We start from the raw sequence: 12,297 nt of genomic DNA, 5'->3' as shown, positions 1-12,297 counted from the left end.
GAGGAGGTAGACAGACAGCTCCGCGTGTATATATACGTGTATCTCTCTCGATACGTGCGGCTCGCTCGCTGCCAGTGACCGCCGGTTCGCCAGGACGCCGACTCCGGGGCCGGGGCGAGCTGCTCTTTTTAAGGAGGGGGCCAGCCTGCTCCTCCGACCCACCAGAGCTGCGGGCCAGCTCCACCAGGCATTGCTATGGGAGACGTGTAAACACACTACTTATCCTCGAGGCAGCTATAAAACCATTTCATTTTCGCTATTATTGCAGAGGAAACACCTCTGGCTTGTTTTTCCGCGCCCCCCCCCCCTTCGTCTTTTCTTCTTTTTGGTCCTCCCCCCTTTTCCCCCTGCCCGTGTGGTTTTTAAACAGCAAGAGTGGCAGTCGCTGATTCCTAAATCAGTAAGTGCTGAGAAAGTGTCCAGAGAAGGTTTTCCTTTTTCTTTCTCTCTTTTCCCTGTTCTTTGCGATTTGGGAGATGCTCCTGCTGTTGGAGCAGCTGTTTGCGAAGGGCTGAACCCGGGGCGGCGAGGGTGTGCGGAGCGATGGAGAGGCACCAGGGCTGACGGTTTGGACTCTCTTCCATTCTGGTGCAGGTCCTGCGTGCGACGGGGGACCATGCTGCGGCGGCTGGTTCAGCAGTGGAGCATCGCGGTGTTTCTGCTGAGCTACTCGGTGCCTTCCTCGGGACGCGCCCTGGAGGGGCTCGGCCGCCGGCAGTAAGTAGTCCGGGCGCCCGCCGAGGGCTGGGACGGGCTGCGGCGCTGCGCAGGGCTCGCAGTGGTCACTGATGCTCCGAAAGCTAGCCATCTCGGCTACCTGCCCCGGGCGGCGGAGGCTGGATCCCCAAAGCCAGCCGGAAAACTGGTAGAACCTGTAGGCGAGAGGGAGCCTGGAGATAGTTTCTTTTTTGTGTTTGTTGATTTCCATCAGAGGGAGCTTTTTACAGTATCTTCTCTTAGACAAAGAGCCTCTGCTCCTGATGGAAGAAAAGGGTTACTTTTTTAGGACCTGGGGAGGTTTGGAAAGGGTGGGTTCCAAGCGGTTTAGATTCCTCTCGCTGAGAGCAAGCTGAAGGATGCAGACAGAGGCAGAAGTCTGTGTGCGCTTGTGTGTACATCCTGAATGTGGGTGGCAGTTTGTGTGTGAAACGCAACAACAAAACTTACATCTGAGTTTATGATGAGTGACATAATTTTAAGCATATAAAACGGGACCGCATTACATAATGAAGGCATATTATATAATAAAGTAGGAACACTTTGGCAATAGTACAACTCCAGTACTGATACAGTTCACATTTAGAGATGTTAAAGTACTTGATTTCGAAATGAAGTTTAAGGGATGAATCCTTCCCACTCTCACCCCCCCCCCACCCCGTCTTAGTTACTGCTAGTAGTTTTAAAATCAAGGCTCCATCTCTGCACTGAAGACTGAAAACTTGTATGTTGGTATTCTCAGTGATTCTTCCGACGATAATTCTGACTGTGAAAATATCCACCCTCACCAGGGAACTATTGCATGACTGGAAAGTTGGGGAAATGGTCTAGAGCAATAAGGAATATTATATTTAAAAGTCTGTTAGCCCTTAGCAGTTCATTAATGTGTGTAACACCGCCTTTAGTGATCCTTAGAACTGCAGACTCAGTGTTCAGGGAGGGGAAAGTTTGAGAACTGAGATGAGATGGGCTCTGGAGAAGGAATTAAGGAGCACTTTCATACTGGTAATAAAAGTAGTAATAGCTAATATTTACAATCAAGTTCACAGCGCTTCCTTGTCAATTCTCAAAAAAGGCACCTGTTTTATATATGCCCTTGGTCTATTATTATTAGGACAGAAAATCCTTAAATGAAATTACTCTAGACATGTCTGAACTTTGGCACCAAAATGAAAATCTATTCTGAATCTCCTAAGGCAAATTGTGTAGAACATTGTGCTGAAGATAAAGCTGCATTGTATTCTTCAAATCAACGTTTGGAGAGTGCATTTGTGAACATTTTCTTCAGACTTTTTGTTCATTTTGAGAGTTGTATTAAATTCACTTATTTAAGACCCATAGGTTAAAGACTGAATATTTAAAGACCCGCTTAAATATTGTATTTATTTGGCTAAGAAATACTGCCCTGGAACAGAGCCAACTTGTCTTTACGTTGTCTAAGAAATACCTGTTTTTCTTTTGAGAAACAAAATGAACTGTGATTGAATCCACAGTTAGAGCATAAAAATAGGGCCAAGTTGTCCTCAAGGCTATTTTTAACTCTTTGTGTGTTGCACCTTGCAAAATCCACATCAGAAACCACTTAGCAGCCAAAGACTGTTATAGTTTTGTTTGTGGGTGAAATATAATATTGTAGTTAAACACTCACACTCAGCAGATGGTTATAAAACTACCACAAAACAGTCTTAAAGTTAATGGCTAATAGATCATCACATTACCCTGGTTTGTCATCGAGGCTGGAAACATCAGTAGATGAAGATGTTTCCTCAATTTTTTACAGCCACATGGAATTTAAAAAAACACCAAGTCATTGTTTTTGCATTGCTGCCAAGTAACAATAAAAATTGTGTGCAGACAAAATAATCTACTATTATGATAAGTCAAGCTAGTTTCTTGAAAGAAATTTTAACATATAATCAAATGACATTGCTCCCCAATTATCCTTCACATCAAGTAATAGAGAAACAGCTGGAAGTACAAATCAAACATAAAAAAAACAACTAGGGGAGACCTTTCATGGGAGAAGAAATTCCTACAACACTAACAATCCCTAAACCAAACAAAGGAAGCAATTGTCAGTTGTGAATCTTTTAAACTTGTTAGCACAAAAGGCTTTAATTAGTAGGGTTTGAGTATGAGTGAGTTGAAAACCGAAGCCTAAGGATGTCCCTGTCCAGACCGGCTTTAGACAGGTGGCTCTCTGTGTCTAGTGGAGCAAACCTAAAGTATCATTGACTGATGTGCTTGGGAGCCACACTCAGTCTGTTCCACTGAATAACTTTCAACTCAGTCATTTGGGTTGGAAAGGCCTGCTGGTGAGTCATCTGAATTCTTACCCTCTAACCCTATGTCTTTCATGCCCCAGAGAACTTTGCTTCTCCAGTGCAGAATCAGAATCCTTCCTTAGAAGCACTGCTTCTTCCTGTGCCGGAAGAGGGATTCTCCTTCCTCTGTTTATTCCCTGTTCCTTGACAGTTTCTTAGAAATCTAATCTTTCTTGAAAATTCCCTTGAAAGTCATTTTTCCTTAATGCTATGTTTTGCCTGAATTTAGAGGTATCTTTGTTAAGCACTTCCCCTACTTTTTGCCTTAAAAAACAAACAGTAGTCAAAGGTGACCATGAAGCCTAATCCACTGTCCTTCCCTGTGAGAGCTTGTTGCTGTCGTTGTCATGTGCTATCAAGTCAGCTCTGACTTCCAACAGAATGCAACACTGCCAGTCACACGCCATCCTCACACCGTTGCTGTGTAAAGCCATTGTTGCAGCCCCTGCGTCAGTCTCTCTCCTGGACAGTCTTCTCATTGTCTCTGACCTTCTACTTTACCAAGCAGGCTAGAGTTTAGGGGTGTAATAAATGCCAATGGGATCTATCTGCTATGTAATGTTAATGGACATAGAGAGTAACACCATATTTGCAACTCAATCTCCAAGAGTTATCTATCTAACTTTAAATGCTCCTTTATTAGAATTTATTACCTACCACCTCTGTTCATCTAGTTTGTACCTGCCAGCCATGTAGATACCTCGGTTCGTTCTTGTCTTAATTTCGAAAGCGTTAGAGAGCTCCATGGACCTCTTTGTGGCTGACAATAGACCCATTACATTCCTGCCCTCTAACGCACTAGTCCTTCAGCCACTCATTCTTTGCAATATTTTCTATGCATGAGCTTTGAAATTTGAAAAGCATTTTATAAGAGTAGCTTTTAAGGAAATGTGTGTTTTCTAGTATACTAACAATCTCTCCCAAAAAGGCACAAGAAAAGCTTTGAGCCTTGCAGGAGATAGACTATTTTAAACCGGACAAAGTTGTGCTCTGCTGAAGACTTTTGACAAAACAGAAGGATGGAATGATTACTTACTTCTTTTCCCATGAGAACCTTCCTGGGAAAGCACAGTGCTTAAGTGAGGAGGACACTGTGACTCACAGTTGACAGGCTGGCCGAGATGGCAGAGGCCTGCCTGCCAGTCAGAATGAGCATGAGCAACAGTGGCTTGAATAGAACAGAGAAACCATGAAAAATGTGGCTTTCGAGTGAAGTCAGACTGCCCTGTTTTAGAAATTTGGAGCAATATACATAGGTGGAGGATCTTCCAGACATCAAGAAAGAAGCAAAAGGGCCCCAAATTATAAAGGATCCCTGGTTAACAACTTCTTTTGTAATATGGCATTTTAAGAGATACTAATTAAACAATCATATTATGTAATGGGTGGTTTTATCAGTCCTATTCCTACCAAACGTTATTAGAAGATGGAAATGCCTGGTGCCAAAGCCTCAGATTGGTAGATGACTAAACGTTTCTAGACTATGAAACACTGCCACAAAGTAAGTGAACTTTAATCTGGTCACATGTGGCACCCCCCAAAAGGAACAGAGACTCCTACATGGCTCATTTAAACCAGGCTTCAAGCTCCTGTAAATTCCTTTCCATTAAGTAATGTCTTTTTAAAAACAAGCTACATGGCTTCAAGTCATTCCCCACACTAAAATACTAGAAGGAGGTTGGGAGGCTGGCAGTGAGGCCCTGAAAAATGATTATCATTTTATCACATACTCCCTTCTTTGGCTCATCCTATAACTAGACAGTCTCTCATCCCTCAGAGAGAAGAGCCCTAGATCCATATTTCGGTGATGAAAATGGGCTGTGTGGGTCAATAACGTTGGTCGTCAAAGAAGTTTAGAAATCATTCCTCATTCCCCTACTGTGGTTCACTCCAGGGCCTTTTGGCTCTGTGCCCTTCCCTTCTTGTTCCCTCAGTGTAGGATGCTTTGGTTTGAGCAACAGAAAGAGGTAAGAACACTGAAAAAGCTAACCTTGGTTTTAGAATCAGAAGAGCTAATTTTGAAAGCTCTGGCTGTCACTTTCTTATTGTGTGACTGACCCAAACCCAAGCCTATTGCCATCAAGTTGATTCTGACTGTTGGCCCTGGGGGACTTCCCCTTCCGAGTTTTGAAGGCTGTATTCTTTCTGAAAGTAAGCCAGTTTGGGGGACCACTGTAATGGTAAGAGGTGGAATAAAATGAGGTGAAGTTGAGGCTTACACCACATATAAGCTTTCTCACCCAAACTCACTGCCATCGAGTCGATTCTAACACATAGTGACCCTCCAGAGCATGATAAACTGCCTCTGTGAATTTCTGAGACAGTAGCTCTATGCAGGGGTAGAAAGCCTCGTCTTTCTCCCACAGAGCAGCTAATGGTTTTGAACTGCTGACCTTGTGGTTAGCAGTCCTACACATAACAACTATGCTACCAGGGGTCCTTGTATAAGCATTAAACCTGCTTAATAAGATGTACCCAGGGAAGAATAAAAAGAATACCTGGCTGGGTATTTAAGCAAGAGTCAGAGTATTATCCACAAGGATTGGTAGAGAATGAGCTCATTCTATTCCACTATATTTTCAGCAGAGTAATTTTTAAACAGAAGATTCCTTTCTTATTTACTCCTAGAAATATGTTAAGATAAAGTGAGCAAATAGAAAAAGAGAATGTCTCAACTAATTACTAAGATAATACCCTCTGCAATGCAAAACAATAAGATAAAATAAAATAAAAACTTGAAGCACTGAAGAAATAGAATGATCTCATTTAAACAAACAAAGAAACCCCATTTTCAGGAGACCATCTGCTACTTGACAGGAAAATGTGAGTTCTCTCCCCTTCTGCCCCCTCTGACAGACTTCAAATATAGGTTTTCGGGAGCTGGTTGCCTGACAGCATGTTAAAATTCCATCTGTTAGGGGGGTTCCTAGACAGACCTACTGCTCACTTCACCCTTCAGCCTTCGTTTGCTTTACTCTCGCAGCTTGCTGCTCTTCAAGATTCATTATTGTTCCTGAATGGGGAGCGTGCGTGCGTGCGTGCGTGCGTTTCCTGAGGTTGGACTTCTGAGTGGATTTCCTTAGCAGAATTTTGGGAAATGTGAAGAAAGGCACAGTGACTTCTGCCCACGTCTGATCGCATCATTGACCCCTCAACACTTTAGAATTGGAAGGGAGTATAGGGAGCCCTAGTCCAACTCCTTCCTACTCCAGAGATGAGCACCTACGGTCCGGGAAGCTGCCTGTTCTTGCCACGGTCCCAGACCTCCTCTCACCCTTCCCCACCTGGGCGAGCTGGCCACTGCTGCAGCTCCTACTTCCACTGGGCCAACTCCAACATGACAGGAATTTACTCGTGCATCTCCCTTGTCTCTGCCAACAACTTGAATTTGTTTTCTTGCCCCTCCTGATATTGTTTCCTCCAGCAAAAGAGCTGTGTCTGAACATCAGCTTCTCCATGACAAGGGGAAGTCCATTCAAGATCTACGGCGACGCTACTTTCTGCACCACCTGATTGCAGAAATCCACACAGCCGAAATCAGAGCTACCTCGGAGGTTTCCCCAAACTCCAAGCCTGCTCCCAACACAAAGAACCACCCTGTGCGATTTGGGTCTGATGATGAGGGCAGATACCTAACTCAGGAAACCAACAAGGTGGAGCCATACAAAGAGCAGCCACAGAAGACCCCGGGGAAGAAAAAGAAAGGCAAGCCTGGGAAACGCAAGGAACAGGAGAAGAAAAAACGACGGACGCGCTCTGCCTGGTTGGACTCTCGAGTGGCTGGGAGTGGGCTGGAAGGGGACCAGCTGCCTGACATCTCCGCGACTTCGCCGGAGCACAATTTACGGTAAGGCTTCTCTTGCCCAGAGCCCACAGCCTCTCCTGAGTGTTCTCAGCTGGGTTGTGGATCCTTCCCACTACCCTGCTGTGGTCCATCTAGAACTTTCTCCCCTTTAGTATCTCTATCAATTGCTCCATAATGTAAAAGCTTACCAAACCTAGATCACCCAGAATATTACCTGCCTAGGAGCTCTGGTGGTGTCATGGTTACCTGTTGGGCTGCAATCCTCACGGTTGGCAGTTCAAAACCACCAACAGTTCCTTGGGAGAAAGACTGGGCATTTTATTCCCCTGGACAGTTACGGTCTCGGAAACCCACAGTGGGGGAGGGGTGGGCTGTCACTATGAGTCAGCAGTGGCTTGATGGGACTGAGTTTGGCTTTGGGTTGGAGAAGCAGTGACACTCCTCCACCCCTCCCACAAAGATAACTCACGTCTCTTACCCCATCTTTCCGTACCCAAACACCAAAAGTCATTTCCACGCTACCAAGTCATTGAATTGTGTACTTCAGTCTCAGAAGCTACTAATCGTCTTCACCATTCCTTTATTCTCACATCTTCCCCAACTTTCTTCGTGGTCTTTTATCTCTTAATGGTTTTCAGCTTGAAGAGAGAACTTCAGCTTGAATAGCATCTACATAGACTACAGAACAAGATCTTAGCATAAATATTTCTGCGCCATTCCCACTTCCAGATTTAACACTGGTTTCTGCTAGTTCATTAAATTTTTTTTTTTTTTTAAGAATTGGCTTAGCAGGCATATAAGTTGTTCTCGTACACGGAATTGTTCACCAGGAAGTTGAAATGCTTTTTCTAGGGTAACACAGCAGTAGGAATCATCCAGCCTCATGTTTATAGGGCTTGTTTATCCTCAGCCCAGAGAACAAGTGGTGAACACATTCATAGGCTATGGAGTTAGACAGCTAAGGTTCAAGTCTTAGGTCTAAAGGGATTACAGGTCACAACCTTGAGTTGGTCTTTCTAAGACTCACTTTCCTCCTTGGCAAAATGAAGACAGTCATTTTATCAACTTCATTAGGTTGAGTGAAAATTAAATGAGATCACATGTGTTAAATCAGTTAGATAGGAAACATCTAATACATGGCCATTTGTTTCAGTGCTTTTTAGACCTAGTTGTGATAGTACCTGCTGTATGTATGTTCCTGTGAGGCAAAAAGGGGGGAAGGGTCATGTACTAAATGCATTTTATAGGAAACCAAGGGACTCCACTGTGAAGGACCTGAGCAAGGACATAATCAATCCTTAGAACTAGAATATATTTTCCCAATTCCTACTGCTTAAACCAGTGCTTTCATGGCACGATTTCGTTATACATTCCTACTGACAGGTGTTTTGTGTTTACTTTTCAGTACAGCACTTCTATGGGGTTTGAAAGAGGAAAACAACACAAGAGCGCATCATATGCAACCAATGATGTCATTATTTAAAGAGTCCCCTGTGACTTCTCCAGGCCTTTCTACTGACTGGTAGACATAGGATTACAGAGTGATGTTTCCAAGGAGAGTTTGAACTTATTTGCCATCACATCTCTGTTTGAGTTACGTTGACAAAACTCATTACTAAGTAGCAATGTAAAAAGGCAATTATGACAGATATATAATTGAGGCACAGCTTCAGTAGTCAATGTGTAGTGGCACTAGAGAAATGTTTATAGCACAGTGAAAGGCCTATCTCCTGCAGATATTTAATGGATCTGTTGTTACCGGTAGCAAACCCTATACATTTTGACTCACTGTATATCTTTGGTGTATTTTTTTAAAGATGCAATCCTAACAGTACATATCTTTAACTAATGCAAAGACCCTTTATGGTAAAATCTGTTTGTATTCTTTACACACACACACACACACACACACACACGCACGCACGCACGGAGGCTTCAAAAAGTTTGAGAAAACAGAATCACAAGACAATGAACTTTCTTCCACAGACTTGTTGAAGCCCCTATAAGTTACAGAAGTAATTATTGTAATGAGGTACAGAAGTATAAATGCTTCCCTAAGGATTTTATTCATGTAAAATTTGTGATTTTCTAAAAGTGTCTGGAGAATTAATGGAATAAGCACTCGTCAGTTCTTAAGCCCAAAGGTGCCTCCAATTTAAAGTAGGTCTAGTGGAAATTAAGCAGCGGCCTAATCAAATCCAGACCTAAGCCTGAGTAAAAAAAAAAAAAAATGTTTCTCCTTCTCCTTTCTGTTCTTCGGTGTGAGGGACGTTCATGGAAAGCACTGATTGTTTGGCAGCCAGATGTTGGCACTCTCCCAATCCAACCCACCAGAGAGGTGCAGGGGAGAGGGGGGAGATTTAGTGGTGTGCTGATGAGAACCTATGGGCCTCCGAACATTTTGTAATTCAAATAAAAGCTTTCCAGAATAATGATTTACAAGTTTTCTAAAAGAGCAGTCTTTCATTGATGTGTTCTCTTTAGACCCTTGATGTTATTACAAGATTATGGGAGAGAATTGGCGCGATGGGAGCCTGTGCTGTATTCTAATAGATGGCACACTTTTTGAGTCACTGCTGAGTTAGAACGGCCTGTCTCCCCTCACGTGTACAGTTTAGTGGGGAGTATCTAAGTTCAAAGTTTCAAGTTTACTTTTTGGATTTGTTGATGTTGCACATGAGATGTCCAGATGCAGTGGGACTCATTTCATTCAAGTTACAAATTTTGCTGTGGTAAATATTGATTTAAGGATTGATAATTAATTTAAAAAGCTATTTCATCTAGGGTTTTAAAATATCATGCACATAAATGCATATATCAGAAACATACACACACACTTTTTAAGAAAACCCATAAAACTCAAGCTCACGGCCATTGAGTTCAGACTCATAGCAACCCTGTAGGACAAAGTAGAACTGCCCCATTAGCTTTCCAGGCTGTGAATCTTTACGGAGCAGCTGGTGGGTTTCTACTGCTCTCCTTGCAGTTAGCAGCCTAACTTGTGACCCACTGGCCACCTTTTCGGATGGTGTTATATATTTAACTCTGCTCTTCTAAGAGGTGACTTTGATAAGAAATCAAGAACAAGGCCATCAGGTTGAGCAAGGTGAAATCTAATTAAAAGATGCATTCTTTAATGTACTCCTTTTTTCTTTCTTTCCTTCTTTCTTTCTGAGGTCATAATGGTGTGAAATACTGTTCATTTTTGACCCCGTTGTCTTATTCATAAACCCAGACACTACCTACTTCTTAGTATCAAAAAATGGCAAGTTGGTGCAGCACAAACGTTACTGGTGCTTGTCACCTCTTTGGTTTTATACCTAACTGCAGCTGAATTCACCTGCCACTTGAAATGACAACCTTAAACTTGTCATTAAGAACCTAACCCAAACCATCGGTGCATTGATCAATCTCTTACAACTGTAAGACAGGACTCTAATCACTCAACTTGCTTTTATTTCTTCATGCTACACACAAAACTCCTAAATGTCATGAAGTGGCTCTTTTTCAGATCTCACACATGCAGACCACACTCTGTCCACAACTCTTACTCCAGGGACCAAGCCAATCAATTCCATAGTATAGTCATTTCCTTAGGAACCAGTGTGCCACGACGGAAATAGACAGCGCTGAACACAACGCAGAGGAAAGTCTGCTGACCCATCTTAAGACGCTGCCTTCACAGCACACAGAAAACTCAGAAAGCCCTCCACCTCTTGGGGCACCTTATTCTGAGTAGTGAAAACAAACACAGCAATCTGGGTTCTAGCTATGTTTTGTTTTTTAAATCATTGTATTCTTATTTCTTCTCTAGTTTAACATACTATCCAAAGTTATAGCCACCCAAATGGCAGCAGAGTACGAGAGAAATAATTCTAACTTAGCTTCAGCTTCCCAAACTAAAATCCAATCATAGCTCACACATTAGGGTTAAGGGCAGCTAAAGCTAGGATGAAGTCCCCAGGGGCAAGCCGTTCAAAGTGCTTGACTCCTAGCTGAAAGACTGGAGGTTCAAGATCACCCTGAGGCAGCTCAGAACACAAGTTTGCCAGTCTACTTCTGAAAGACAGCCACTGGAAACGCCGTGGAGCACAGTTGCACTCGGATGCACACTGATTCTCTTTTGCCCGGGGGGTGCCATGAATCAGACATGAAGACAGTGGTTTTTGTTTTCCTTTTTTTAAATACACAATAGTTATCATTCCAAACATGCTGTTTCACTGTACGTCCTCCTAACATTTAACCTAGACTTTTACTAGACTCACCACACTCCATTATCTTGGGGAAAAAAACAAACAAACTCACTGCCATTTAGTCAATTCTAACTCACAGTGGCCCTTTATGACAGGCAGCTAGTGGCCCTGTGGGTTTCCAATACAGTAACTCTTTTTCAGGAGTATCAAGCCTCATTTTCTCTGGTTTCATATGGCTGGCCTTGCTGTTCACAGCATCTTAAGATGTAAGCCATCTTAGTCACATGATACTGGAGCATGAAAGTGGATTTGACGATGGATTTCTCACCTGAGCTCTGCATCTGAATTCTTAAATGTGTCCCTGTTCCAGCTGGCAGCTCTTTGAAAATCCTCGCAAGGTCTTCTGTTGCTGACAGAAGCGTCATTAGAAAACAGACACCTTTGCTTTGCACCTCAAGGGTACTGACCCTGGTCCACAACCCTGGCTGTAACAGAGATAGATCCTGGTGGGACACTTGGATCCCCCAGGCATCTTTGTGGGAAATATTTGCAAGAAGACCCTTGAATCTCTTTTGCATTGTGATTCTGGATTAATTGATAGCCTGTAATTTATGTCTCATCATTTGTAAGGAGAATTAACCAATTTTCTGCTCTTTTTCCCCTTTCCTTCTCTTTGCAGGAGGCACTGAAATTTTCGGCAGAGGCCTTCAGAGAACATACTGCAGGATTTTGTAATAGTGAACATATGGAAAGTATTAGAAATATTTATTGTCTGTAAATACTGTAAATGCATTGGAATACAACTGTCTCCCACATTGCTCTATGAAGCTGCACATTGGTCATTGTGAATAACTTTTTTTTTTTTGCCAAGGCTAATCCAATTATTATTATCACATTTACCATAATTTATTTTGTCAACTGATGTATTTATTTTGTAAATGTATCTTGGTGCTGCTGAATTTCTATATTTTTTGTAACATAATGCACTTTAGATATACATATCAAGTATGTTGATAAATGACACAATTAAGTGTCCCTATTTTGTGATTAATTTTAATTAATGCCTAAATATAATTACCCAAACTGATTTTCCTCTGTGCATGTAAAAATAGCAGTATTTTAAATTTGTAAAGAATGTCTAATAAAATATAATCTAATTACATCATGACTCAGAGGGTGAATTATATCCTTTAAGATGTCTATATAAGATAGGCTGGATGAGCAATCTGGAGGAGAAAACAATGGGACTGACAGTTCC

General features: G+C 42.4%; 1 protein-coding gene across 1 annotated transcript; it reads left to right on the top strand.

The window, feature by feature from the left end:
- Positions 1–616: 616 nt before the first annotated feature.
- PTHLH (parathyroid hormone like hormone) lies at positions 617–12,201 on the top strand. The gene is made up of 3 exons (XM_004699998.2): positions 617–717; positions 6,466–6,888; positions 11,719–12,201. Exons 1-3 carry the CDS (start codon positions 617–619, stop codon positions 11,726–11,728), a joined length of 534 nt encoding a protein of 177 aa, XP_004700055.1. The 3' UTR covers positions 11,729–12,201.
- Positions 12,202–12,297: the final 96 nt, after the last annotated feature.

Source organism: Echinops telfairi, unplaced genomic scaffold (assembly GCF_000313985.2).
Source record: "Echinops telfairi isolate 266 unplaced genomic scaffold, ASM31398v2 ScPeMD7_21;HRSCAF=78, whole genome shotgun sequence".
NCBI classification, from domain to species: Eukaryota; Metazoa; Chordata; class Mammalia; order Afrosoricida; family Tenrecidae; genus Echinops; species Echinops telfairi.
This window is presented reverse-complemented; position numbering and strand designations above follow the sequence as displayed.

Bases quoted from the DNA above. Each gene is read 5' to 3' on its own strand.
- PTHLH (XM_004699998.2), top strand. From the start codon at position 617: ATGCTGCGGCGGCTGGTTCAGCAGTGGAGCATCGCGGTGTTTCTGCTG. The intron at 718-6,465 runs GTAAGTAGTCCG...TGTTTCCTCCAG, and splicing joins GAGGGGCTCGGCCGCCGGCA to CAAAAGAGCTGTGTCTGAAC.